The sequence below is a fragment of the Tamandua tetradactyla genome, chromosome 9, assembly GCF_023851605.1.
Source record: "Tamandua tetradactyla isolate mTamTet1 chromosome 9, mTamTet1.pri, whole genome shotgun sequence".
Taxonomy (NCBI): domain Eukaryota; kingdom Metazoa; phylum Chordata; class Mammalia; order Pilosa; family Myrmecophagidae; genus Tamandua; species Tamandua tetradactyla.
In genome coordinates, this window is record NC_135335.1 from 113,979,741 (window position 1) to 114,006,309 (window position 26,569).

A 26,569-nucleotide genomic window follows, 5' to 3' on the forward strand; every position below is an offset into this window, starting at 1 on the left:
ACACTGGTTCAGAAGTGACATTAATTCCAGGGGACCAAAAACATCACTCTGGTCCACCAGTCAGAGTGTGGGCATATGGAGGCCAGGTGATCAATGGAGTTTTAGCTCATGTCCGTCTCACAGTGGGTCCAGTGGACCTCCAGACCCATTCTGTAGTTATTTCCCCAGTTCCAGAATATATGATTGGTATAGACATACTGAGCAACTGGCAAAATCTCCACATTGGCTCTCTAACTTGTGCAGTGAGGGCTGTTATGGTGGGAAAAGCCAAGTGGAAGCCACTAGAACTGCCCCTACCTAGCAAAATAGTAAATCAGAAGCAACACCGAATTCCTGGAGGGATTGCAGAGATTACTGCTACTCTTAAGGACTTGAGGGATGTAGGGCTGGTGATTCCCACCACAACCCCATTCAACTCTCCTATTTGGCCTGTGCAGAAAACAGATGGGTCTTGGAAGACGACAGTGGATTATCATAAGCTCAACCAGATGGTAACTCCAATTGCAGCTGTGTTTCGAATGTGTATCATTGCTTGAGCAAATCAGTACATCCCCTGGTACCTGGTATGCAGCTATTGATCTGGCAAATGCTTTTTTCTCAATAGCTGTACATAAGGACTACCAGAAACAGTTTGCTCTCAGCTGGCAAGGTCAGCAATATACTTTCACCGTCCTCCATCAGGGGTATATCAACTCTCCAACCTTACGTCATAATCTTGTCCGCAGGAACCTTGATTGTTTCTGCCTCCCACAAGACATCACACTGGTCCATTATATTGATGTTGATTGGACCTAGTGTGCAAGAAGTTGCAACTACTCTAGACTTACTGGTAAGGCATTTGCATGTCAGAGGATGGGAAATAAATCCAACAAAAATACAGGGGAGGCGGGCCACGGTGGCTTAGCAGGCAGGAATGCTTGCCTGCGATGCCAGAGGACCTAGGTTCGATTCCCAGTGCCTGCCCATGTAAAAAAAAAAAAAAAATACAGGGACTCTCTACCTCAGTGTAATTTCTAGGTGTCCAGTAGTGTCGGGCATGTTGTGAGATATCCCTTCTAAGGTGAAGGATAAGTTGTTGCAAGTGGCTCCTCCTGTGGTGAAGAAAAGAGGCACACTGCCTAGTTGGTCTCTTTGGATTTTGGTGACAACATATTCCTCATTTGGGTGTGCTACTCCAGCCCATTTATTGAGTGACCAGAAAAGCTGCTAATTTTGAGTGGGAACCTAAAGAAGAAGAGGCTCTGCGACAGGTACAGACTGCTGTACGAGCTGCTCTGCCACTTGGACCATATGATCCAACAGATCCAATGGTGCTGGAAGTGTCAGTGGCAAATAGAGATGCTGTCTGAAGCCTTTGGCAGGCCCCTATAGGAGAATCACAACGCAGACCCTTAGGATTTTGGAGCAAAGCCTTACCATCTGCTGCAGATAACTACTCTCCCTTTGAGAAACAGCTTTTGGCCTGCTACTGGGCCTTATTAGAGACTGAACGCTTAACCATGGGCCACCAAGTTACCATGAGACCTGAGTTACCTCTCATGGGCTGGATGTTGTCTGACCTAACAAGCCATAAAGTTGGGCGTGTGCAGCAGCACTCTGTTGGAAAGTGGAAATGGTATATACGAGATAAGGCCAGAGCAGGTCCTGAAGGTACAAGTAAGTTATATGAGGAAGTGGCCCAAATGTTTATGGTCTCCAGTCCTGCCTCATTACCTTCTCTTTCCCAGATAAGACCTATAGCCTCTTGGGGAGTTTCTTACAGTGAATTGACTGAGGAAGAGGAAATGCAGGCCTGGTTTACAGATGGTTCAGCATGATATACAGATACCACCCGAAAGTGGACAGCTGCAGCATTACAACCCCTTTCTGGGGTGTCCTTGAAGGACAGTGGTGAGGGGAAATCCTCCCAGTGGGCACAGCTTCGGGCAGTGCACCTGCTTGTTCATTTTGCTTAGTAGGAGAACTGACCAGAGGTGCGTTTATATACTGACTCATGGGCTGTTGCTAATGGTTTGGCTGGATGGTCAGGGACTTGAAAAGACCATAATTCAAAAACTGGTGACAGAGAGTACTGGGGAAGAAGTATGTGGATAGACCTTTCTGAGTGGGCTAAAAACGAAGATATTTGTATCCCATGTGAATGCACACCAGACGGTGACTTCAGCGGAGGAAGGCATTAATAATCAAGGGGATATGATGACCCATTCTGTGGACCAGTCAGCCTTTTTCCCCAGCAACTCCTGTCATTGCCCAATGGGCTCATGAACAAAGTGATCGTGGTGGTAGGGATGCAGGGTATGCATGGGCTCAGCAACATGGACTTCCACTCAGCAAGGCTGACCTGGCTACAGCCACTGCTGAGTGCCCAATCTGCCAGCAGCAGAAACCTACACTCAGCCCCCGATATGGCACCATTCCCCGAGGTGACCAGCCAGCTACATGGTGGCAGGTTGATTATATTGGACCACTCCTTTCATGGAAGGGGCAGAGATTTGTTCTAACTGAAATAAACACATACTTTGGATATGGGTTTGCTTTTTCTGCGCGCAGTACTTCTACCAAAACTACCTTCTGTGGACTTACATAATGCCTTATCCATTGTCATGGTGCATTGCTTTTGATCAAGGAACACACTTCACAGCAAGTGAAGTGCAGGAATGAGCACATGCTCATGGAATTCTCTGGTCTTACCATATTCCCCATCATCCAGAAGCAGCTGGATTGATAGAATAGTGGAATGGCCTTTTGAAAACTCAATTACGGTGCCAACTAGGTGGCAAAAACTTGAAAGGCTGGAGTACTGTTCTCCAGGAAGCTGTGTATGCTCTGAATCAGCGTCCACTGTATGGTGCTGTTTCTCCCATAGCCAGGATCCATGGGTCCAGGAACCAAGGGGTGGAAATGGGTGTGGTGCCACTCACTATTACCCCTAGTGATCCACTAGGGCAATTTTTGCTTTCTGTCCCTGCGACCCTGGGCTCTGCTGGTCTACAGGTTTTAGTTCCAGAAGGTGGAGTGCTTCCACCAAGAGAAAGAACAATGATTCCATTGAACTGGAGTCTAAGAGTGCTACCTGGTCACTTTGGGCTACTCATGCCCCTGGATCAGTGGGTTGTCCAGACCCTCCATCGAAATCATCGGCTTCACGGTCTGCCGTGAGGATTTTGGACTCTGCGTTCCCACGGTTACATGAGACACTTTATTAAATTTTGTATTTGCGAGTGTTTCCTGTTGAGTCTGTTTCTCTAGAGAACCCTAACTAATACATCTTGTTTTGCAAATTAGGAAAAAAATATTAAAGTCATGAGAAATTTACTTTTATTCAAGCTTGATACAAGTGATTATTTTGTTTATTAAATGTGAGTTCATATATATGGAGCTCTTAATTTCTGTTACTTGAATATTTAAGTTTGAAAGCTAATTTGAGTTTAGACAGTGGGATTCAGAAATCATTTGGTGTTCTCTCATTATGCCAATTGTTAACTACAACGTGATTGAAACAGCCCCTGGATCTTGAGGAACTTTTTGTCTAAGTTTATTCATACAGTAGTATTTTTGTGGCTAAATTAATGCCAGAAAATTATGATAGTGCATCTTAAATTGTCAGTTATCTAATAAAATGTCTCTGTTTTTACGGTGTTCTTGGGTTTGTCTCTTCTCCCTCCCCATTTGCTAATTAAATCTTACTCAAAATTGACTTTATTTAGTATTACAGGAGATATAGCTATAAAATTTCCCTTACTGTGTGAGGTTGACATTTTGCTATAAAAGAACAAAGATATGGGGAAAAGACATATAGAAGAAAGTTTATTATGAATTATGAAAATAAGTTGCTCCTTGATATTTCACTGACTAGAAGAGCATATACCTATATGCATAAATTATTTATCGTTAGTACCTCTGAATGTTTGAACCATTGTTTTGTCATTTATTCATTCTCCAATTTTGCCTTCCTCATTCAAGAATCATTTATTGAGGAACTGCCAGGTAGTGTAAGGTATGGGAAGCAAGGACATAAAAAAAAAAAGGCATTTTAATATAAAGTGATAAAAGTTTTGATAGGATTAGGCTACAGGATTAACGAAAGAGTTTAATTTGGGGTTATTAAGGCAATTTTCCTGGTGAAGGAAATGCCTGCATTGCTTCACGAAAGAGGAATAGGATTTAAATAAAGAAGGGAAAGAGTATTCTGGTTAGAAAGAATACGGTAAGTACAAGCACATAGGTATGAAGCAGCCTAGTAAATTTGCTATCTCTACAAATGGTGCATTATAACCAGAGCATAATCTGAAATTGAGGAGGTAGGAAATGAGGCCAGAGAGAGGCAGAGATGAGGTCGTGAAGGATCTTCTATATGCCATGGAAAGGAACTTGCATTATATTTCAAGGATGGAAAATGTTTTTATTTTTATCTTGCATGTCATCTCTGATCAATTATATGTGACTTCCTAAAAAATTGTGTTGAGGATTCTAATGTTATATATTCAAGGTCAGTGGAAAAATGCCATGATTAGGGTGACTGCAATTTATTGTCTATGTTAGGATACTTTTGAGAGTGAAAAGGTGCTCTTGTTGATAATTCTGTCAAAACAACATGTATGAAGTGGTCTGTCCCAGGTAAATTGGGGATTTAGTCCTTCTGGTCATGAAAAGTAGTTATTTCTGACCTGGATGTAAGAAAAAAAAAGTCATCACCTTTGTGATGCATGTCTGTCAAATGTCCTAATGGACTTTGGGAACTGTGTAACATTTGAATAAGGCAAATAGTATGATCAGATTGCTATCGTAGACAGGTCTTTTCGGCTGTTTTATGGAAGATGGATTTGGTAGGGTTTGGTGTGAAGTGTGAAGACAGGGCATTGCCATACTTTAGGCAACTGGAAAGGTTGACCTGAGCTAAAGTAGTGATAACAGGGCCATTTAAGACCACGTATACTGAAAATTACATCATTAGAATTTGAAGAATGCTTGTATAGTAAACGAAAGGAAGTTAAAATAAAGATAAGCCTCAGAGATTTGGCTTGAATGACTGGAAGAGAGTGAAATATGTTTAGGGGAAGATACTAAGTTCCATTCAAGTATGTTGAATTTGAGGTATCTAGTACATTCAGAGAGACGTATATAGAAAAATTCTGGTGGCCATGAACGACCCCTCCATCCCGCCATCCCCCCATCCCTATTATGTTTTAGACCATGATTTCTCTTTTGATTTTATGTGTCTTTTTTATTTCTAATTTCAACAAAGCCACCATTTCCCTCTTTTCAGCACTATTTATATTTATTCTTTATGTTTGTTCAGTTTCTTCCCATCTTTTAAAAAGACTTGGGAATTCTTGAAAAGGTTGGGTCAGAAAGAAAGGGAAAGTAACAGAAATTGGTAGCTAGAGGCAGGGTGAAGAAGGGACCCTATAATATTGGAGAGTATGTTTCTAGGTTGTGGAAAAGAAGCTGGGTAAAGAATAAGATTAAGGTTATGAGCATAGGGGTGTTATATAGCTGGAGTAAAGCTGGTGGAGTTGAAAGCTTACTCAGGGATTCTTTTCTCTTGATGAAAGCATGGTCTGACGTTTCTTAATGTGAGGGTCAATAATGTAGATTATGATACTCATAGAAGGTAGCAGTTTCCAGACTCTCATCTAGAATTCTTATTTATTTTTACTTACTAGAATTTTTTTAGAAGAAAATATCTTCTTCAGAACACAATTTGGGAAATAGAGAAGAATTTTAAGGCAACTTTATTAAAAAGTTGGTGATGACAAACGTGTAGTGATACTAATTTGCTCAGCCATGTGATACAGAGACACACAATTGAAATGATTCTGGGCTTCAGCTTTGCCAAGCATGCCCCAAAGAAGGTATTTCTTGGTGAGAAAGTGATAAACAGGATATGTGATAAGGTACAGAATAGGGAAGCAAAATAGTGAAAGATAGAGAGAAATTAGAGAAAGGTCAAAGGACTGGCAGTCTTGGAGAGAGTGATGAGCAGGTATTTGAGGAGCAGTGTAGGAGGGGGGCAAATGCATGGTGTCTATAATACCAGGTATAACTCTCCTGGTTATCCTTTTGACTACTCACCCCTCCGTGTCCTTTTCAGGCATCTTTCTTTTGCCAGTCCCTTATATGTTGGTGTTTCCCAGAGTATTGTATGTTCTGCTTTAACTTTTCACCAAGTACTTGCCATTGGGATAGCTGTTTTTACTAACTATACATTCATTAATCCTAGGTAATATTTCTAGCTCAGTTTTCTCTCCTGAAATTCACAATCATGTAGCTCATTGCATACTTAACATTGCCACCTAGAAGTCTCACAGACATCTCAAATTCAACCTGCCTAAAATTGAGCATATGCTCTACCCCCAAATCATCTTTTTTTCCCTGTGTCCCATAGTGCAGTCAGTAGTGTTTGCTGGAGCACAAGACCTGGGAATGTAATCCTTAACTACATTTCTTCAGATATTTCAGTCCAATTAATTGACAATCCCTGTTGAATCTTAACTATTAAATAAATCCGGTGTGTGTCCAGTTTGCTTTATACCTGTTGCCGCTTCCCTTTTATGCAAGCCACCATCATCTTTTCATTTAGACCTGCATTGTCAGTATAGTAATCACTGGTATCATGTGGCTATTTAGCTCTTGAAATATACCTACTCAAAATTAAGATATGCTGCAAGTGTAAAATATGTACTGGATTTATAAAAAGAATGTATAATTACCACATTAATAATTTTTATTGGTCACATGTTAAAATTACAGTATTTTGAATATGAAGGTTAAATTGAATACATTATTAACATTAATTTCACTTCTTTTTAGCTTTTTAAAATGTGACAACTAGAAAAATTTAAATTAACTTTATGGTTTTCAGTATGTGCTTACATTATATTTCTGCAGAACAGTGCTGAGACCATTGAAATAGCTTCCTAAGAGGCCTCTCTACTTCTGATTTGCCACTCCCACCCCCTAATTCCATTTTGAACCACACTGCCACTCGAGTGATCCTTTAATTTTTTCATAGCCCTAACCTGCTTAAAACCGTGATGTGATTCTCTCTGCTCTTGGCCATAGCTTTCCTGGTCCTGCTCATCTCATCTTCATCTCTGTCCATTTCATCTTGATTCTCACTTTCCCAAGTGAGTTCTGCTGTCTGGGAACATTGTTTCTACCCCTTCTTGCCTGATTAATCCCTACTCATGTTTGCCTTCAGAAGGCTTTCCCTCAGGAAGGCTTTCTAATCCTTCAAAGTTAGTAGAAGTGAGTACCTCCTACGTGTTCCCTCAGTTCCTTGTATCCTCTCTACCCTTGTTCTTACATTGTATTGCAATTGCCTGTGGAAGTAACTGTATCCCTCCGGACTTCTACTGTAAGCTCTGCAGCGTCAGGACAGATAAATTTTACTCACCACTCTGTACCCACTGCCTGCCGTAGTGTATTTCTTTATAGGAGTATTTGTTGAATAACTGAATTTATATTTCAGAAGAAGAGCGTTTACTAGTGATAGTGCAGGAATTACGGCAAGAGAGTTGAATAAGTATCTGAAATGAAATAGGATTAAAGATCATGGAACGTGGTTTATAGTTAATAGTACAATTATAAAAATGTGCCATCATCAGTTGTAACAGATGTTCCACACCAATGCAAGTTGTTAATGACAGGGCGGTATATGGGAATCCTGTAGTTTATGCTTGATCATTCCTAAACCCACAACTTCTCTAATAAAGAAAAAAAATAGCTAAAATTAAAAATAAAAAGGTCATTTGAATAAGGTGTTTAAGAATCTGAGGGGCTTGATAACTAGTTCTGAATCTTTTTTTCTGCCCTCACAGCCCATAAATAAGGGTGAGTCATTTTTTTAATGGCTTTTTTGAGCTATAATTCACATACCATACAATTCACCTGTGTACAGTTTTTAATGTTTTCAAAGAGTTGTTCAGCTATTACCACAATTAACTCTAAAACATTTTCTGGGGTGATTGCTTCCTAAAAACCTCCCAGATAATTTTGATATGCTTATCTGAGGGGACTTTATTTCCTCCTTCCCAACCCCCCTTTATCTGCTGAGGAAGCACTGGGCCAAGAGTTTGGCTGTACCATCAGCATTCTGGATCTGTTGTATTGTCCGTAATTATAGAAAGATTTGGGATAAAGGAGTTAGGAGTAGGTGCATATTTCCAGGAGGTCGGTGAATAGTAGGAAAAGAGATAGAATTGAGTAGGCAGGAGATATTTACCTCATACAAACAGGAGTTTATACTGCAGGTAAGAGGCATGATGATCTCACAGCATGCATTGGCACTAGCCCCAACTTCTGACCTTCATACCTCATGGTGGGTGAGGTATGAGAGAATAAGAAACCTCTATTTGAGAAAGCTTTAGGGAAGTATTGTCTTTGGAGAGAGAGAGATAGAAATGACCATTTCTGTTTTCTGAGGAGGTGAGGGGAAATGTTTAGAGAAGTTTAAAATGTAGGACAACCTGTCTCCTGTGGAAGAGAGAGGTGGAGCACAAAGGAAGTGTTTGAATAGAAAGGAGTTTTACAAAATGAAGTTAGCTAGCTGCAGTGTTTTCACAAGAGGTCCAAATAATTGACTGGCAGGGTGGCATGCAGGGGAAGGTTTGGGTAGTTCTCTTTCTGTCTAGAGTCAGGTAAGGCTTGGATTGGTAAGATTTTATGTGAATAGGCTGGTGGAAGAATGAATTATATTAAGAAGTAAACACTCAGGCACCAGTTAGGAAAAATCTTAAATTAACATGAGACCTAAAAGAATTGGGTGTCTAGCTCTACCGCTAAGTGACTTGTAGTGCCATTACTGGAGAAGGAGAAGGAAGAGAAACAGTGTACAACCTGCTTTTTTTCTTCTCTAATTTTTAAGTACTTTCTTTTGGCTTATAACTAGAATAAATCTTCTAAATGATTACTACAAAAGTATCTTTCAAGAAGAATACTAGAAGGAGCAAAATTAGAATGTCGAGGTTTATTTTACAGCTTTATTAAATAAATCACTAATAAATAATTACGGAGTTATGGATATGTAGTATATGAAATTTTCTAAAAGTATTGATGTTCCAGTGATAATTCAGTACAGCTTGAGTTTGATTTCTTTTAAAACAATTTTATATTTGGATGTTTTTTAAAGTTTTAAATAGTTAAAAGATGTTATGAGAAAAAAAGGGATGTTATGTATATTTAAATTTGTTTTTACAATCTGTAAATTGAAACTTTGGTTGAGTACTCATTCAGAGGATTTACTATGTATGTATTTGCTTTAGGATTATTAAAAACTAAACATTTGTTTTCTTTTCTTAGTCCAAACCCCTGATACCTCTTCAAAAAGAGACTGATTCAGAGACCCAGAAAATGGTGCTTACTAACTACATGTTCCCTCAGCAGCCAAGGACTGAGGATGGTAGGGATTTAAGAACATTTTTTTTCTTTTCTATTTTTGAAATTCTGACTAGTCAAAGCAAAGGTATGATGTGAATTTTAAGTCTCAAAGATCTAGCGTTGTTTGAAGGAATTTGAGAATTGATCAAAAAGGTCTCTCATATAATAAGGGAAATAAAGAAAACAGCATTATAAACAGTTGAATTTAGAGGCATACGTATACCATATGCTTCCTTTAAATGATTCGTTGAGACTAAACAGCTAACTTCATCTGTTTATGTAGCTCTGTTCTAAATCACATTTAGTTAAATGTTACGATTGCATATTTAGTGTTATATGACTAGAACTTTTGAACTATGTAGCATTTTATTCCTGTTTCCTGCTGTAGACTTAATACTCCCCTGGGGTCTATCTAGAACATAATAAGCATAGAACTGTGACTGTAAATGTTAACTCTAAGTCCTTATTTAGTAATCATTTTGTCAATAAAAGGAGGCTATATCCTTTACTATTGGCAGCAAGTCTTTTTTTATGGATTATACCATAAAAACCTGTAGACTAAGGAGCAAATTCTTTCAATTATATTCTGTACTGTGCGTGTATGTGTGTATTTACTATATATGTTATACTTAATTGTATGTATATTCTTTCTGAAAACAATAAAAATGTCTGTTGTGCAAGGTTATTTTTAAATTAATTAACTTTTTTTAATGTCTCCCTACAAATATGTATTTCTCTATTTATACAAACATACATGCAGAGGCAGGTATGTGATGTATTTATCAGGAAGTTTTGTTCGCAGTGCCTTTTTTTGCGGAGGGTGCAGGAGCTGCTTGGTCCCAGGATCGAACCTGGGTCTTATGCCTAGCAGGCAAGAATTCTGCCACTGAACTATCTGTGTACCCTAGATTAATTAACTCTTAAAGCATAGTAACACTGAGGAAAAATATTGAAATTAATCATTTCTTTTAGTCTACAAAATGCATCTTGGACAAGTTATATAAGTTCTTGAGCTTCAGTTTACTTATCTTCAGTTAAGCATAATAGGGTTTATTTTGCAGGGTTGTTCTACAGATGAGAAATAATGATTATAAGGTACTTGGTAGTATTTCTCATTCAGTCAAATTGTTATTATTCTTATATTTTTGTGGCAGTTTCAGCAAATAGCTTTGAAATGCTTTAATACACTAACACTAAATTTATCTAACTTTTGTTACACATCAGTGATTAACAATTTAAAAACTGATTGAGTTACACACCTTCATAAATAATATTTCCTGAATGTAGTCGGTGAGATTTGAGTGAAGCAAACACTAGCTTTTGAGTTGGATTCAAAGTTAAGTCTTGTAAGATACGAAGTGCAGATAGCTTTGTTCATTAGAGAGCCTGTAATTAAAGCTTTGAGAATAAGTTTACAAGCAAGAGTTCTCTTCCATGCATTTAAATATTCCCCTATTTAGCAATATAATAAAATATGGAAATCTATAACGAAATATAATATGCTTAATTTTAAACAATGTGTTGATGTGGTATTTTATATAAACAATGTAAATGCACTAGAAATTAAAAAGTTAAAAACAGATATGGAAACTCTGGTTGCCAGTACTAGTGTACTGTGGAAATTATAGCAAATGCTTGGATGCATCAGTATAAATTTTTTGTTTGTTTACCTTAGTTTCTGGGGCTTTTGTCTTAGTTTTCCACTTTTCTTATCTCTGAAGATGGTTTCTAAATAATAAGAAATAGTTAATTAAGCTTGAGTATTCTATAAATAATATGTCAGCTATATAATATGTACAGATAATAGTTCTTTCGTGTAGGAAGATAGAATGCTAAGCTAATGCTTCTTAAAATATTTTTGAGAAAAGAGAGAGAATGCATTCTTAGTCTTAAGAATTAAGTCTAAGACTTCAATGTCCTAGAGCCCATGTTGGCAAATTATTTCAGTAAAGGACCATCTAGTAAGTGTTTTATGCTTTGCAGGCCTTTTAAGGTCTCTGTTGCAACTGCTCAGCTCTGACATAATAATACAGATACTGACACTGACAAAAAGTAAACAAATGAGCATAGCTGTGTGCTAATAAAACTGTATTTATGGAGAGTGAAATTGGGATTTCATGTCATTTTTAGGTCATGAAATATTACTCTCTGTTTTTTCTCCAACTGTTTAAAAATGTGAAAAAAAAAAAAAAAAAAAACCAAGAACTTCCTAACTCATAGACCGTACAAAAATATAGGGGGCCAGATTTAGCCATTTCCTGTTCCCTCTATTAAAGGATTGAAAAGGCAAACTTGCAAGTGGATATAAATATTCTCTATTTTGTTTTATTTTCTTCTTTTGTATATATGTTGTTTTATTATTTCAGAAAGTAATAAAAAGAGGAAAATATATAAAGATGTCATTCCAAAGGGAGATTCTCTGAAAGAAAATTAATTTTTTCCCCTTGGTTTGAAAATCTCCAAAAGACATGTTTAATCTTGAGTGTTTTTATTATATTAAAGTGTTATTAAAGTGCTTTGCTTAGTTCCTATTACTGTCATATGGAGAGATTGCAGATATTTTCTTTTATTTTTCTTTCATTTTATGCCTCCGCCAAAATAACCAAACATATTTAAACTTATAAATAAAATTACTCACAAGCAAATGTAATTTTATTTTGTAATTAACTAAATTATTATATACATAGTTGTGGGATTTTAGAAGGACCTTCCAAGGAATAATCAGAAACATCGTCCTCGACTCAAATAAAAGTAATTAAAAACTATCTTACTAGGTTAATAGGACTTTTGATGAGGTTAACTGACCTCTGCTCTAATCTGTCCTAATTTTGAGTATGCTCATGCTTAATATCTTTTCTGTTTTCCGTTATAATACCTTATTATTATTATAATTCATGCTTCAAAACACCTGGCCTCCTTCCTCTCTGTTATTTCTGTTTATATTCCTGTGCTATTTATTCTAAAAGATCATAATTCAGGTAAGAAATGTGTTTCTGATTCCTGATTTGAAGAATAAAAGCAAGATGGAAATCTTGCCACTTTTATTTTTTGCTGTTCAAGATTTGGTTTAGAGTGGAAGGGGCTACCGGGGGAACGTTTGAGGCCTCTTAGAGTTCATGTGCCACTTGAAATATCTCACTGTGGGGTTTTATATTACCCTAATAATACTGAAATTAGAAACTGTTAATGTGGTTGGGAGAGTGAATTTCCTTAGAACTGCAGGAGAAGCTTTTTCCTTTATCTCAGAGCTGCTAAGAAATACGTAATCAGAAAATACCTGGTTCTTGGCTGAGAATATTGCAACAATTTGAGAGTAGATACTCTGCTCCCTTTTAATTTATTCAGTTTTTATTGACCATTTTTCTATATGCCAGCCATTATACAGGATCTAAGTATTCAAAGAAAAAGTCCTTGCCTTCAATAAGCTCTTGTTCTAGAGGGGGGTAATAATAAATAAATTTGAAAAAGAATGGATAAGATCCTGGGCCTAGGTGGAGGAATCTTAAATAGAAATATTAAATAGAAAGAGGAGGAAGTGTGGAGCAAGAGAGTTGACAGACATCGAAATAACATATACCTTCAAGTATAGCTAAATGTTGATTTTGTGTGGTGGTGATTTTACATAAATGTTCAAAGTAGCCATATTCTGGTGTTCCAGGAATTTCTTCTCGTTGCTGTTGTTTTTACTTAGTTAACTTTATGTGCATTTAATTCCTTTTTGTTTTGAATAGACATGGTCATTTTCTTTTAATGGACAAAAAAAAATAATGATTTCAGTTTATGCTGGACACCTTTATAGGATAGTATTAAATAGTTGAGTGGATTAATTTTTTGATGTATTATACAATCTTTAATAAGATTGCATAGTACTAGAAGATCTCAAATTGTATGCGTTAAAATAGAAATTATATAATTAATGGATTAATTTTTAAACCTTGAATTTTTTTTTACTTCATAAAGCAAAAAAATTTAAGAGTTGTTAAATATATTCTTTTACTATTACATTAGATAGGAGGATATGTAGGTGTTGAGTTTATGTTAAATTTTCAGTTCTTTTTTATATTTTTTGTGTACTTAGATTTTTTATATTGAAAAGATCTTCTAAATACTTTACTTAAGTGACATTGCTTAAGTATTAAGATTAAGATTGCTTAAGTAATAATCTATATTGTGTATAATCTATCATGTAAAGATGTAATTACATGCCATCAGAGTAATCCTTTTTTTTTTTTATACAAAAATATGTACCTCTTTGTCATCAAACTCCAATTCCCTTGAACACATAATTATTGATATTGAAATTAGGAAAGGTTATTTATGAAAGCAGAAACCTGGGCAGAAGACTGTACAAAATGATTTATATACTATCATGTTAGTTTTGGAGGAGGGTACCACACAAAATCCACATATATGTTTTAATGGGTAGATTCTCTTCAGGAACGCCTCCAGTAACACAACAAGACAGATCAGCTTTAGGGAAGAAAAGATATATGATTAATCTTATATAGAAATGTTAGAATCACAGCTGAGTGGTTAGCCTAAGATTTATAGCTGTGTAAGCATTGATCATCTTTGACTGTCTCAAACTTAATCTTAATGAACGTTAAAAAAAAAGAAAATCATGAGGAATTAATAGCCTTGAATAGTTTCAGTAAAATATGTTTTTGTTTTGGTCTTGTGCCTTTTCTGTAGTTATGTTCATATCAGATAATGAAAGTTTTAATCCTTCGTTGTGGGAAGAACAGAGGAAGCAGCGGGCTCAAGTGGCGTTTGAATGCGATGAAGACAAAGATGAAAGGGAGGCACCTCCCAGGGTACGTTCTTTCTTCCTGCAAGTTTGGAACATTTCTGCTAGTATTTAGTGGGTGCCATAGACCTGTACTAAACTGTTTTGGGGATACAATAGAAGTGTTGGGTTAGTTACTTGCCCTCAAGTAACATACACTTTGCACATGATGTAATTTGAAAATATAAATCTATGTGATTAAAAATAAATTTTATAGGAAAAATAGATATAGAAGAAAACAGATCATTGTAGGCTAGAACAGTTAACCAGAAAATTATCTGCAATTAGTGCTTTTTTTAAAGCTCTAGATTTAGGTTTTATTTTAGGTACTTGAAGTGGCTATTTTCCCTCCTTTCTTTCTTCAATGACTATTCATATGCATCCTAGCTATGGAGTATTCTTTTTTTATCAACATATTTTTTTGTGTGGGATTGAGAGCATGTGTCACAGTGATAGAAGTAGCAAGTTACTGATGAATCTAATTATTTGCCCCTTATATAAGTGAGCTGATTACTAGAAAATGACCATTAGGCTAACTTAGGAAGAGATGGTTCCTAGTATAAGAAGACATAAGTATTTGAATGTCTGAATTTTGTGTGTCTGGATATTTATCTAAGTTGAAAATCCATGTATTTAGTCTGCTAAAAAAGGTTTTAATACATATTGAAGTCTATAATTGTGAAATCTTTTATTTTGTGATAGCACAATACATTTATTTAATCCTTGAAGTCTGAACTGCCTTTAAGACCTGTCATCTGTCTTCACAGTTACCCCTCTGAACTAGATGTTGAGTGTAACCCAGATAGAATATAGATTGCTTTGTTAGAGACTGACATTAGAAATATTTATCTAGATTTTAAATGTCACATATCTTATTTCTCTAGGAGGGAAATTTAAAGAGATATCCAACACCATACCCAGATGAGCTTAAGAATATGGTCAAAACAGTTCAAACCATTGTACATAGGTTAAAAGATGAAGAGACCAATGAAGACTGTGGAAAAGACTTGAAACCACAAGAAGACCAGCAAGTGGTAAATAGAGATATGGGTGTGAAAGTTAGAAAACTCAGTTTAAAAGCATTGACCAAAGCCTACTTCATGTTTTTTAAAATTTGAAAATGACAATTGATATAATGATCCTTTTTATATATGCTAAAAAGAACCCCCAAATTTAAAGGTTTTACCCAGCTACGTTAACTGGGAAGCTATAATAATCATAAACAACCTTTCTAATTGCTGCTACTATCACCACCTCTCTGGCTATAGAATATCCATTAGAAATGCAGGTCAGCATAGCCTTTGAAAAAAATCTTTGCCTTCATGTTCTAGTTTGCTGGCTGCTGGAATGCAATATACCAGAAACAAAATGGCTTTTAAAAAGGGGAATTTATTAAGTTGCTAGTTTACAGTTCTAAGGCTGAGAAAATGTCCCAATTAAAACAAGTCTATAGAAATGGCCAATCTAAGGTATCCAGGAAAAATACCTTGGTTCAAGAAGGCCGATGAATGAAGTTCAGGGTTTCTTTCTGAAGTGGAAAGACACTTGGTGAACACAGTCAGAGTTGCTCTCTCATCTGGAAAGGCACATGGTGAACACGGTCAGGGTTGCTCTCTCATCTGGAAGGGCACATGGTGAACACGGTGTCATCTGCTAGCTTCTTCTGGCTTCCTCTTTCATGAAGCTCCCTGAGAGGCATTTTCCTTCTTCATCTCCTAAAGTTGCTGGCTGATGGACTCTGCTTCTCGTGGCTATGTCATTCTGCTCTGCTCTCTCTGAATCTTTCTCCAAAATGTTTCCTTTTTTATAGGATTCCAGTACACTGACCAAGATGCACCCAAATGGGTGGAGACACGCCTCCACCTGATCCATCTTAACCATGCTTGATTAAATCACATCTCCAGGGAGATGACCTAATTACAGTTTCAAGCATGCAATACTGAACAGGGATTAGAAGAAACGGCTGCCTTTACAAAATGGGATTAGGATTAAAACATGGCTTTTCTAGGCATGGCATCATTTCAAATCAGCAAACTTCACAAAGGATATAATAATGAAGTCATAAAAGTTATTATTATGGAATCCTCCCCCCCTTCTCCCAATAATATTGACTTCTTCTTCTATCCCATTCTCATTTTTATTACAATCACTATGATAGACCTCTACATTTCCTTGGTATGTTTCCAAAACCTTCACAAATCCTTAAGATGGATATTCGTTTTGTGTGCTTTTCTCCCCACGTTGTATCAGGCAAACAAAAGTTTTGTCACATCACTGGAGTTAGTATTTATTCCTCAAGTTGCAGAAAAAAATCTAACTGCCTTAACTTGAGCATGTGGAGCTGAGTGACTTATTTGTCCACCCCAGCCTTGCAAATTTTAGCATGAAAATGAATCTAGGCTACATTGTAAAACATATTGTGACTTGTGAACCTTTGGGGGTTAGTTGTTCTAAGAATGAGCATGTTATTTGTGGGTGCTACAGGTTTTTCCATGTTTAAAGTTTCCTTGTTTAAGATTTATCCAGAATAGAAAGATGTTAAATGACTTTAAAATTTTTCTCTTAACAGATATAATGTATATTTAAAACCTAAATGCATTCCTTATTTTTTCTTTTACTTAGACTTCAGAAAGTGCTACTCCAGTAAAGAATAATGCTGATGAAAGAGAAAAGTATATAATAGGGAACTCTATACAGAACAATGAATCTGAAGCTGAGATTAATCCTGGAAATCTAGTGATTGCACATATGAAAGCTCCTGAGAACTTGAAACATATTATTAATCATGATGATGTTTTTGAGGTAAATGTTATGCTGATTAATGTATTCATCATTGAGAAAGTTCATAATATTTAGTGCATATCACTTTATTACTTTGAACTTAAAATTTTTATAGTGATTGTGCTCAAATGTTTACTATTTAGATTGTAGAGATTCTGTTTTTCTAATTTTATAAAAATGCAAAATTGGGTTTGTTGTTATTTCTGTAACTTAAAAATGAAAAAGACATTTGGCATTTTTTCCTTGAATGTAAAGTTTTTCTTTTTTTGAATGTCTGATAAATTTTGTTGTGTATGCAGTTTCTTCCTGTGAGACCAGTACAAGCTGTAATTTCTGTTTAAAAAAACAGCTTCATTGAGATATTAGTCAACTACCATACAGTTCACCAATTTATACAATTCGGTGGCTTTTTATTTATTCACCGAATTGTATAGCTATCATCACAATCAATTTTTTTTTAAAAATATGACAACAAAGAAAAACATTCTTAACATATGATCATTCTGTTCTACATATATAATCAGTAATTTACAATGTCATCACATGGTTGTATGTTCATCATCATGGTCATTTCTTAGACCATTTGCATCAATTCAGAAAAAGAAAAAGACAACAGAAAAAATTTATACATACCAAACCCCTTTCCCCTCCCTTTCTTTTATTTATTTGTTTTTTATTTGATACATAATCACATGCAAACGCATTTTTTTTTATTAACGGAAAGAAATTAACACAACATTTAGAAATCATACCATTCTACATATGCACTCAGTAATTCTTAACATCATCACATAGATGCATGATCATCGTTTCTTAGTACATTTGCATCGATTTAGAGGAACTAGCAACACAACAGAAAAAGATATAAAATGTTAATATAGAGAAAAGAAATAAAAGTAGTAATAATAGTTAAAAAAAAAAACAAAACCCTATAGCTCAGATGCAGCTTCATTCACTGTTTTAACATGATTACTTTACAATTAGGTAGTATTGTGCTGTCCATTTTTGAGTTTTTGTATCTAACCCTGTTGCACAGTCTGTATCCCTTCAGCTTCAATTACCCATTATCTTACCCTGTTTCTAACTCCTGCTGGACTCTGTTACCAATGACATATTTCAAGTTTATTCTCGAATGTCCGTTCACATCAGTGGGACCATACAGTATTTGTCCTTTAGTTTTTGGCTGGACTCACTCAGCATAATATTCTCTAGGTCCATCCATGTTATTACATGCTTCATCAGTTTATCCTGTCTTAAAGCTGCATAATATTCCATCGTATGTATATACCACAGTTTGTTTAGCCATTCTTCTGTTGATGGACATTTTGGCTGTTTCTATCTCTTTGCAATTGTAAATAATGCTGCTATAAACATTGATGTGCAAATGTCCGTTTGTGTCTTTGCCCTTAAGTCCTTTGAGTAGATACCTAGCAATGGTATTGCTGGGTCGTATGGCAATTCTGTATTCAGCTTTTTGAGGAACCGCCAAACTGCCTTCCACAGTGGTTGCACCATTTGACATTCCCACCAACAGTGGATAAGTGTGCCTCTTTCTCCGCATCCTCTCCAGCACTTGTCATTTTCTGTTTTGTTGATAATGGCCATTCTGGTGGGTGTGAGATGATATCTCATTATGGTTTTGATTTGCATTTCTCTAATGGCCAGGGACATTGAGCATCTCTTCATGTGCCTCTTGGCCATCCGTATTTCCTCTTATGGTAGGTGTCTGTTCAAGTCTTTTTCCCATTTTGCCATTGGGTTGGCTGTCTTTTTGTTGTTGAGTTGAACAATCTCTTTATAAATTCTGGAAACTAGACCTTTATCTGATATGTCATTTCCAAATATTATCTCCCATTGTGTAGGCTGTCTTTCTACTTTCTTGATGAAGTTCTTTGATGCACAAAAGTGTTTAATTTTGAGGAGCTCCCATTTATTTATTTCTTTCTTCAGTGCTCTTGCTTTAGGTTTAAGGTCCATAAAACCGCCTCCAGTTGTAAGATTCATAAGATATCTCCTTACATTTTCCTCTAACTGTTTTATGGTCTTAGACCTAATGTTTAGATCTTTGATCCATTTTGAGTTAACTTTTGTATAAGGTGTGAGATACGGGTCTTCTTTCATTCTTTTGCATATGGATATCCAGTTCTCTAGGCACCATTTATTGAAGAAACTGTTCTGTCCCAGGTGAGTTGGCTTACTGCCTTATCAAAGATCAAATGTCCATAGATGAGAGGGTCTATATCTGAGCACTCTATTCGATTCCATTGGTCGATATATCTATCTTTATGCCAATACCATGCTGTTTTGACCACTGTGGCTTCATAATATGCCTTAAAGTCCGGCATCGTGAGACCTCCAGCTTCGTTTTTTTTCCTCAAGATGTTTTTAGCAATTCGGGGCAACCTGCCCTTCCAGATAAATTTGCTTATTGTTTTTTCTAATTCTGAAAAATAAGTTGTTGGGATTTTGATTGGTATTGCATTGAATCTGTAGATCAGTTTAGGTAAGATTGACATCTTAATTATATTTAGTCTTCCAATCCATGAACACGGTATGCCCTTCCATCTATTTAGGTCTTCTGTGATTTCTTTTAGCAGTTTTTTGTAGTTTTCTTTATATAGGTTTTTTGTCACTTTGGTTAAATTTATTCCTAGGTATTTTATTCTTTTAGTTGCGATTGTAAATGGGATTCGTTTCTTGATTTCCCCCTCAGCTTGTTCATTACTAGTGTATAGAAAAGCTACAGATTTTTGAATGTTGATCTTGTAGCCTGCTACTTTGCTGTACTCATTTATTAGCTCTAGTAATTTTGTTGTGGATTTTTCTGGGTTTTCTACGTATAGTATCATATCGTCTGCAAACAGTGATAGTTTTACTTCTTCCTTTCCAATTTTGATGCCTTGTATTTCTTTTTCTTGTCTAATTGCTCTGGCTAGAACTTCCAACACAACGTTGAATAATAGTGGTGATAGTGGACATCCTTGTCTTGTTCCTGATCTTAGGGGGAAAGTTTTCAATTTTTCCCCATTGAGGATGATATTAGCTGTGGGTTTTTCATATATTCCCTCTATCATTTTAAGGAAGTTCCCTTGTATTCTTATCTTTTGAAGTGTTTTCAACAGGAAAGGATGTTGAATCTTGTCAAATGCCTTCTCTGCATCAATTGAGATGATCATGTGATTTTTCTGCTTTGATTTGTTGATATGGTGTATTACATTAATTGATTTTCTTATGTTGAACCATCCTTGCATACCTGGGATGAATCCTACTTGGTCATGATGTATAATTCTTTTAATGTGTTGTTGGATACGATTTGCTAGAATCTTATTGAGGATTTTTGCATCTATATTCATTAGAGAGATTGGTCTGTGGTTTTCTTTTTTTGTAATATCTTTGCCTGGTTTTGGTATGAGGGTGATGTTGGCTTCATAGAATGAATTAGGTAGTTTTCCCTCCACTTCGATTATTTTGAAGAGTTTGAGGAGAGTTGGTACTAATTCTTTCTGGAATGTTTGATAGAATTGCAAACACATTCTTATCGTGATCATTCTGTTCCTGTTATATAAGCAGTAACTCACACTGTCATCAGTTAGTCTATACTCATCATCATGATCATTTCTTGCAACATCTGCATCAATTTAGAAAAAGCAGGAAAAAGAAGACAGAAAAAAATTCATACATACCATACCCCTTACCCCTCCCCTTCACTGATCACCAGCATTTCAATCTACTAAATTTATTTTAACATTTGTTCCCCCTATTTGTTTATTTTTAATCCATATGTTTTACTTGTCCATCAGCAAGGTAAACAAAAGAAGCATCAGTCACAAGGCTCTCACAACCACACAGTCACACTGCGACAGCCATATCGTCATACAGTCATCTTCAAGAAACATGGCCACCGGAGCACAGCTCCACATTTTCAGGCAGTTCCCTCCAGCCTCTCCATTACATCTGGACTAACAAGGTGATATCTATTTAATGCATAAGAATAACCTCCAGGGTAGCCTCTCAACTCTGAAATCTCTCAGCCACTGACACTTTATTTTGCCTCATTTTACTCTTCCCCATTTTGGTCAAGAAGATTTTCTCAATCCCTTGATGCTGAGTTCCAGCTCATTCTAGGATTTCTGTCATGTTGCCAGAAAGGTCCACACCCCAGGGAGTCATGTCCCACATAGAGAGGGAGAGGGCAGTGAGTTTGCTTGTCCTGTTGGCTGAGAGAGAGGCCTCATCTGAGCAACAAAAGAGGGTCTCTTGGGGGTGACTCTTAGGCCTAATTTTAAGTAGGCTTTGCCTTTCCTTTGCGGGATTAAGTTTCATATGAACAAATTCCAAGATTGGGGGCTCAGCCTATTGCTTTGGTTGTCCCCACTACCTGTGAGAATATCAAGAATTCTCCACTTGGGGAAGTTGAATTTTCCCCCTTTCTCACCATTCCCCCAAGGGGACTCTGCAAATACTTCCCTATTCACTGTTCATATCACTCTGGGATTTGTTTGGGCATCACTCTGGACAAACCTACAGAATCTCGTGCCCTACGCAAGGTTCCAAGTACTATTGTGTTCAATTAATCTGTTCACATAAGTTATATTAGGAAAATGCACTGGTCAAAATATAAATTTTGTACCAAATAAACATTTTTTACTTGTCTCACATATACATTAAAGTTTTGAAATATTAATTACCATCTATTTTCAACACGCTGCATTATTAACATTCCTTTACCACAATCAATTTTAAAATATTTGCATTACCTCTAAAAGAAACCTTGCAACTCTTAGCTATCACCCCGACTCACACTTTCCCCAGTCACCCCATCTCCGTCAGTGCTAAGCAGCAACTAATCTATTTTCTGTCTCTATAAATTTGCCTATTCTGTACATTTGATTTACATGGACACATACAACACCTGGTATTTTGAGACTGTCTTCTTTCAAGTTTACCCATGTTGTAGCATGTTATCACTACTTCATTTCTTTTTATTGCTAAATAATATTCCATTGTATGGTTATGCTACATTTTATTATCTTTCTGTCTGTTGGTGGACAGTTGGATTGTTTGCACTTGGGCTGTTACAATGTTACTCTGAACATTATCTATACATTCTTTTTTTGTGTAGATACATGTTTTCATTTCTCTTGGGTATGTACCCTTGAGTCAAACTGCTGGATCATTTGGTAATGCTCTGTTTAACCGTTTGAAAAACTGCCAGTTTGTAAAGCAGCTGCACCATTTTACATTCTCATACTCTGCTGATGGTAATGTGAAATGGTGAGGGTGTAACTTTTTAAAATGTATATCTAAAGTACTTTTTAGTTATAGGTACACTGTTCAGCACGTTAAGCACTAGCTACATGTGGCTATTTGCTTGTAAATTAATTAAAATAAATAAAACTGAAAATTGAACTTCTCAGTCACTCTAGTCACGTTTCATATGTACAGTAGCCACATGTGACACATTAGTGGCTATCATATTGAACAGCATAACAAACATTTCCATCATTGCAGAAAGACCACTTATCTATAGAAAAAGTGTTGTTGTGGGTTTATAATAGCATTTTTTTCTCTGAAAATTCAAACTACTTTCAGAGTCACATCTATTTTCATGGTTTTACTGTCAGTAGTAGTAAATATAGGGGGAAAAAGTTCATGACTTTTGAATGTACTTTAAGATGGATCACATCACTCAAAACATCTTTATGTACATTGAACCTGTGGAAAAGTATTTAGGTGTGTTCCTTGATGAAAAGAAATGCTAGATAGTGAAAGAAGTTCTTATTTCCTTTTCCTGAACCCTTCATTGTGATTGATCTTATCTTCCACTTTTTACCTTTCTACTACCAGGGAATGAGAATTCCCTCAGAAAGAAGTGTTAGAAAAGGGAATAAGAGAAGATAATGGGAGATAAATGTAACCTGTTTGTATCTAAATCTTTGAGGCTAGTCACAATATATCAGTGATTTCCTCTGTCATTGAGTAGAAAGGATCCCATATTTTAACATAGAATTTAACAAAAAGATTTATTTATTTATCTTAATCTGTACATATATGCATACAAACTCTTATGATTCCTTGTATGGTAAACTTACTGCTCATGCAGTATAATTTCTTTGTGTAAGGTACTATGTTCGAAGTTATAGTGGTGGCACTTATAAATGGATAAATATGTAAAAATAAATGCAAACATAGTCAAAGATAGACTGTTAAGTGTATAAGAAAAGTATTAAGCACTACAGAAGTTTATAAAAACTTTATAAAGATCCAAGGATGCCTTAAGTAGAAGGAGGCATTTGATGTGTATTTCGGTTGGCAGAAATAAGAGAAGGGAATGAAATGTGGAAGGAATAATGAGAGCTAAAGAATGCCTATAAAGAGCTCATTCCGTCTGACTCCATGTGTCACGGGCAATAGTATGGAATAAAATCAGAAGAATAGATTGAATACTTGTTATGAAGGCCCTTGTGGGCCAAGCTAAGAAGTTTGGTCTCTTCGGAGCCACTGAAGGCTTTTTAACAGAGTATTTGTGTGATAGAGCTGTGCATTAGAGTTGTCTGGCAACAGCTGTTGAATTCTGCCAAGTTGGAGGATTTTCTGAATAAGAATAGTAAAGAATGCAGGCTGGAAGTTAGGTTTACACATCACAGGAGATCTAACATGTGAATATCTGGATTTAAGGGATGAAGAAGGAGGAACAGTCACATAATTATCCTGAATAGGATAATGATCTCATTAATGGAAATAGGCATTGTTCTAGTTTGCTAGCTGCTGGAATGCAACATACCAGAAACAGAATGGCTTTGTAAAAGGGGAATTTAATAAGTTGCTAGTTTACAATTCTAAGGCTGAGAAAATGTCCCAATTAAAACAAGTTTATAGAATGTCCAACCGAAGGCATGCAGGGAAGGATACCTTGGTTCAAGAAGACCGATGAAGTTCAGGGCTTCTCTCTCAAGTGGAAGGGCACATGGCGAACATGGTCAGGGTTTCTGTCTCATCTGGAAAGGCTTGTGGTGAACAGGTCATCATCTGCTAGCTCCTTCTCCTTGCTTCCTGTTTCATGAAGCTCCCTGGGAGTCATTTTCCTTCTTGTTTTCCAAAGGTCGCCAGCTGGTGGACTCTGCTTCTCGTGGCTATGTCATTTGCTCTCTCCAAATCTCTCAATTTCTCCAAAATGTTTCCTCTTTTATAGGATTCCAATAAACTAATCAAGACCCTCCCAAATGGGTGGAGACACATCTCTACCTATTCCAGTTTAAGAGCCACTCTTGATTGAGTCACATCTCCAGGGAGATGATCTAATTACAGTTTCAAACACACAGTACTGAATAGGGATTAGAAAAAACGGCTGCCTTTACAAAATGGGATTAGGATTAAAACATGGCTTTTCTAGGGTACATACATCATTTCAAACCAGCACAATCATGCTAAGATAATAAACAGGTTTGGAAGGAAAAGTTTGTTTTTAGACATGTAGGATTGAAACAGTTGGCAAAACCATACTGTTTATGTAGTTAACTGATGGTTAGAAATGTGGCTTTTAAGCTCAGAAGATAAATCAAGGCTAACCTATAAATTGGAGAATTGTTTACATTAAACATAATCATTACTATAAATGAAATATCCATGGGGGAAAAATGTCTATTTGGATCTATTCTCTTTGGGATATGCTGCCCTTCTTGAATCTGTAATTTTAAGTCTTTCATAAGAGTTGGGAAATTTTCAGTGATAATTTCCTCCATTTGTTTTTCTCCTCCTTTTCCTTTCTCTTCTCCTTCTGGGACACCCACAACACGTATATTCGTGTGCTTCATATTGTCATTCAATTCTGTGAGTCCCTGCTCATATTTTTCCATTTTTCCCCTATATATTTTTTGCCTTTTGTATTTCCAATGTTCTGTCCTCCAGTTCATTAATCCTATGTTCTGCTTCTCGAAATCTTCCATTGTAGGTTTCCATTGTTTTTTTTTTCATCTCTTCTACTGTGCCTTTTATTCCCATAAGTTCTGTGATTTGTTTTTTCAGACTTTCACTTTCTTCTTTTTGTTCATTTCTTGCCTTCTTTATATCCTCCCTCAGTTCATTGATTTGATTTTTGATGAAGTTTTCCATGTCTGTTCATACATTCTGAATTGTTTCAACTCCTGTATCTCATTTGAATTGTTGGTTTATTCCTTTGGGCCATAGCTTCAGTTTTCCTAGCATGATTTGTTATTTTTTGCTGAAATCTAGGCATTAAAGTAGCTTAATTAGTTTATTCTGGAGATTGTTTTCACTTCTTTTACCTAAGGTTTTCTTGCTGGATGAATTTGTTGTCTGTCTGTTCTTTGACATTCCGTTCAGCTTCTTCTGGACCTCTAGCTTAGATTTTGTTTAACAGAGGAGAATTTTTCAGTTCTTGTTTCCTTGTTTCTTTCCTTGCTTGTGTGGTGCCTTTTCCCCCCCCACCCACCTTAGGAGGGTCTACTTAGATATTATAGACTCCAGCCGGATTTTCCCAGACCAAACTGGCCTCCTATCGGGAGGAAAGAGTCACCTGCATCAGTTTTCCCTGAAGGTGAGACCCAGCAGGTTGAAAGACTTTCCTGTGAAGTCTCTGGGCTCTGTTTTTCTTATCCTGCCCAGTATGTGGCGCTTGTCTGACTGCAGGTCCCACCAGCATAAGATGATGCGGTACCTTTAACTTTGACAGACTCTCCCTGCTGGGGGCGTGGTGGAGACAGAGGAGAGGTTGTAGGCTGGTTTTAATGGCTTCAAATTACCAAGCCCTGGTGTCTGAATTCCTTGATGGAGGGATTCCACCTGAGTTGGGCTTCATCTCTCCCTTGGGGAAGGCACAGGTTCCAGACAAGCCCTCAAACGAACTTGTTTCTGCCTATGCCTGGGGCAGTTGCAGCCTGACAAGCCCTGCCGCTGTATCCAGAGGCAGTCGAGCCTTTGTTGAAACACAGCCACAAAAACCTCTGTTTCCTTTTTTTTTTTGTCAGCCCTGCCCCCTTGGCACCGGGGCAAAAATCAGTGACCTCTGCTTTGACCAGGTTCACCTGTGCTGGGGGCCTATTTTTAGTAGTCAGAATTTGTTAATTAATTCCACAATTGGCATTTGGTTGGGCTCAGCCCCTGCTGCTGGTAAAGTCTCTTTCCTTTCCCCTCTGGGAAGCATCCTGTGGGGAGGGGCGCCAGCCACCACGACTTGGGGAACTCACGGTTCTGGGGGGCTCGCAGCCAGTCCAGCTGGTCCAGACTTGGGTATGCTGTGTATCCGGTCACTAACATGGCCTCAGGAGCTGTTCTGTACTGTTTCTGGTTATTTAGTAGCTGTTCTGGAGGATGAACTAAATCCCACACCTTGCTAAGCCACCATCTTGGCCCAGCCCCATGGAGGGCCTGTCCCATATATTCTTAATCAACAGTTAATCATTTTATTTTATTTATTTAGTTATTTATTTTAACTAGTTATTTATTTTTGAACAGTTAATCATTTTAAAACATAATTCTGATCTTGTGAGCTCCTTGGCTTTTCTACTTGCAATGATGACTAATCCATTTCTCACAGCACAAGCTTTCACTTTGTAATCCAATCTGTGTTTTTTTTTTACCCTCCTGCTACTTATTTCGAGC

General features: G+C 36.8%; 1 protein-coding gene across 10 annotated transcripts in view; it reads left to right on the plus strand.

The window, feature by feature from the left end:
• The window catches only part of ERBIN (erbb2 interacting protein), a 271,624-nt gene that overhangs the window by 221,537 nt on the left and 23,518 nt on the right, over positions 1-26,569 (plus strand). For all 10 annotated transcript variants that reach the window (XM_077117317.1, XM_077117315.1, XM_077117320.1 and 7 more), the window contains 4 exons: positions 9,304-9,403; positions 14,074-14,195; positions 15,052-15,201; positions 16,790-16,969. In XM_077117317.1, the coding sequence (XP_076973432.1) occupies positions 9,304-9,403; positions 14,074-14,195; positions 15,052-15,201; positions 16,790-16,969 (552 nt within the window). The remainder of the gene's footprint in view (positions 1-9,303; positions 9,404-14,073; positions 14,196-15,051; positions 15,202-16,789; positions 16,970-26,569) is intronic.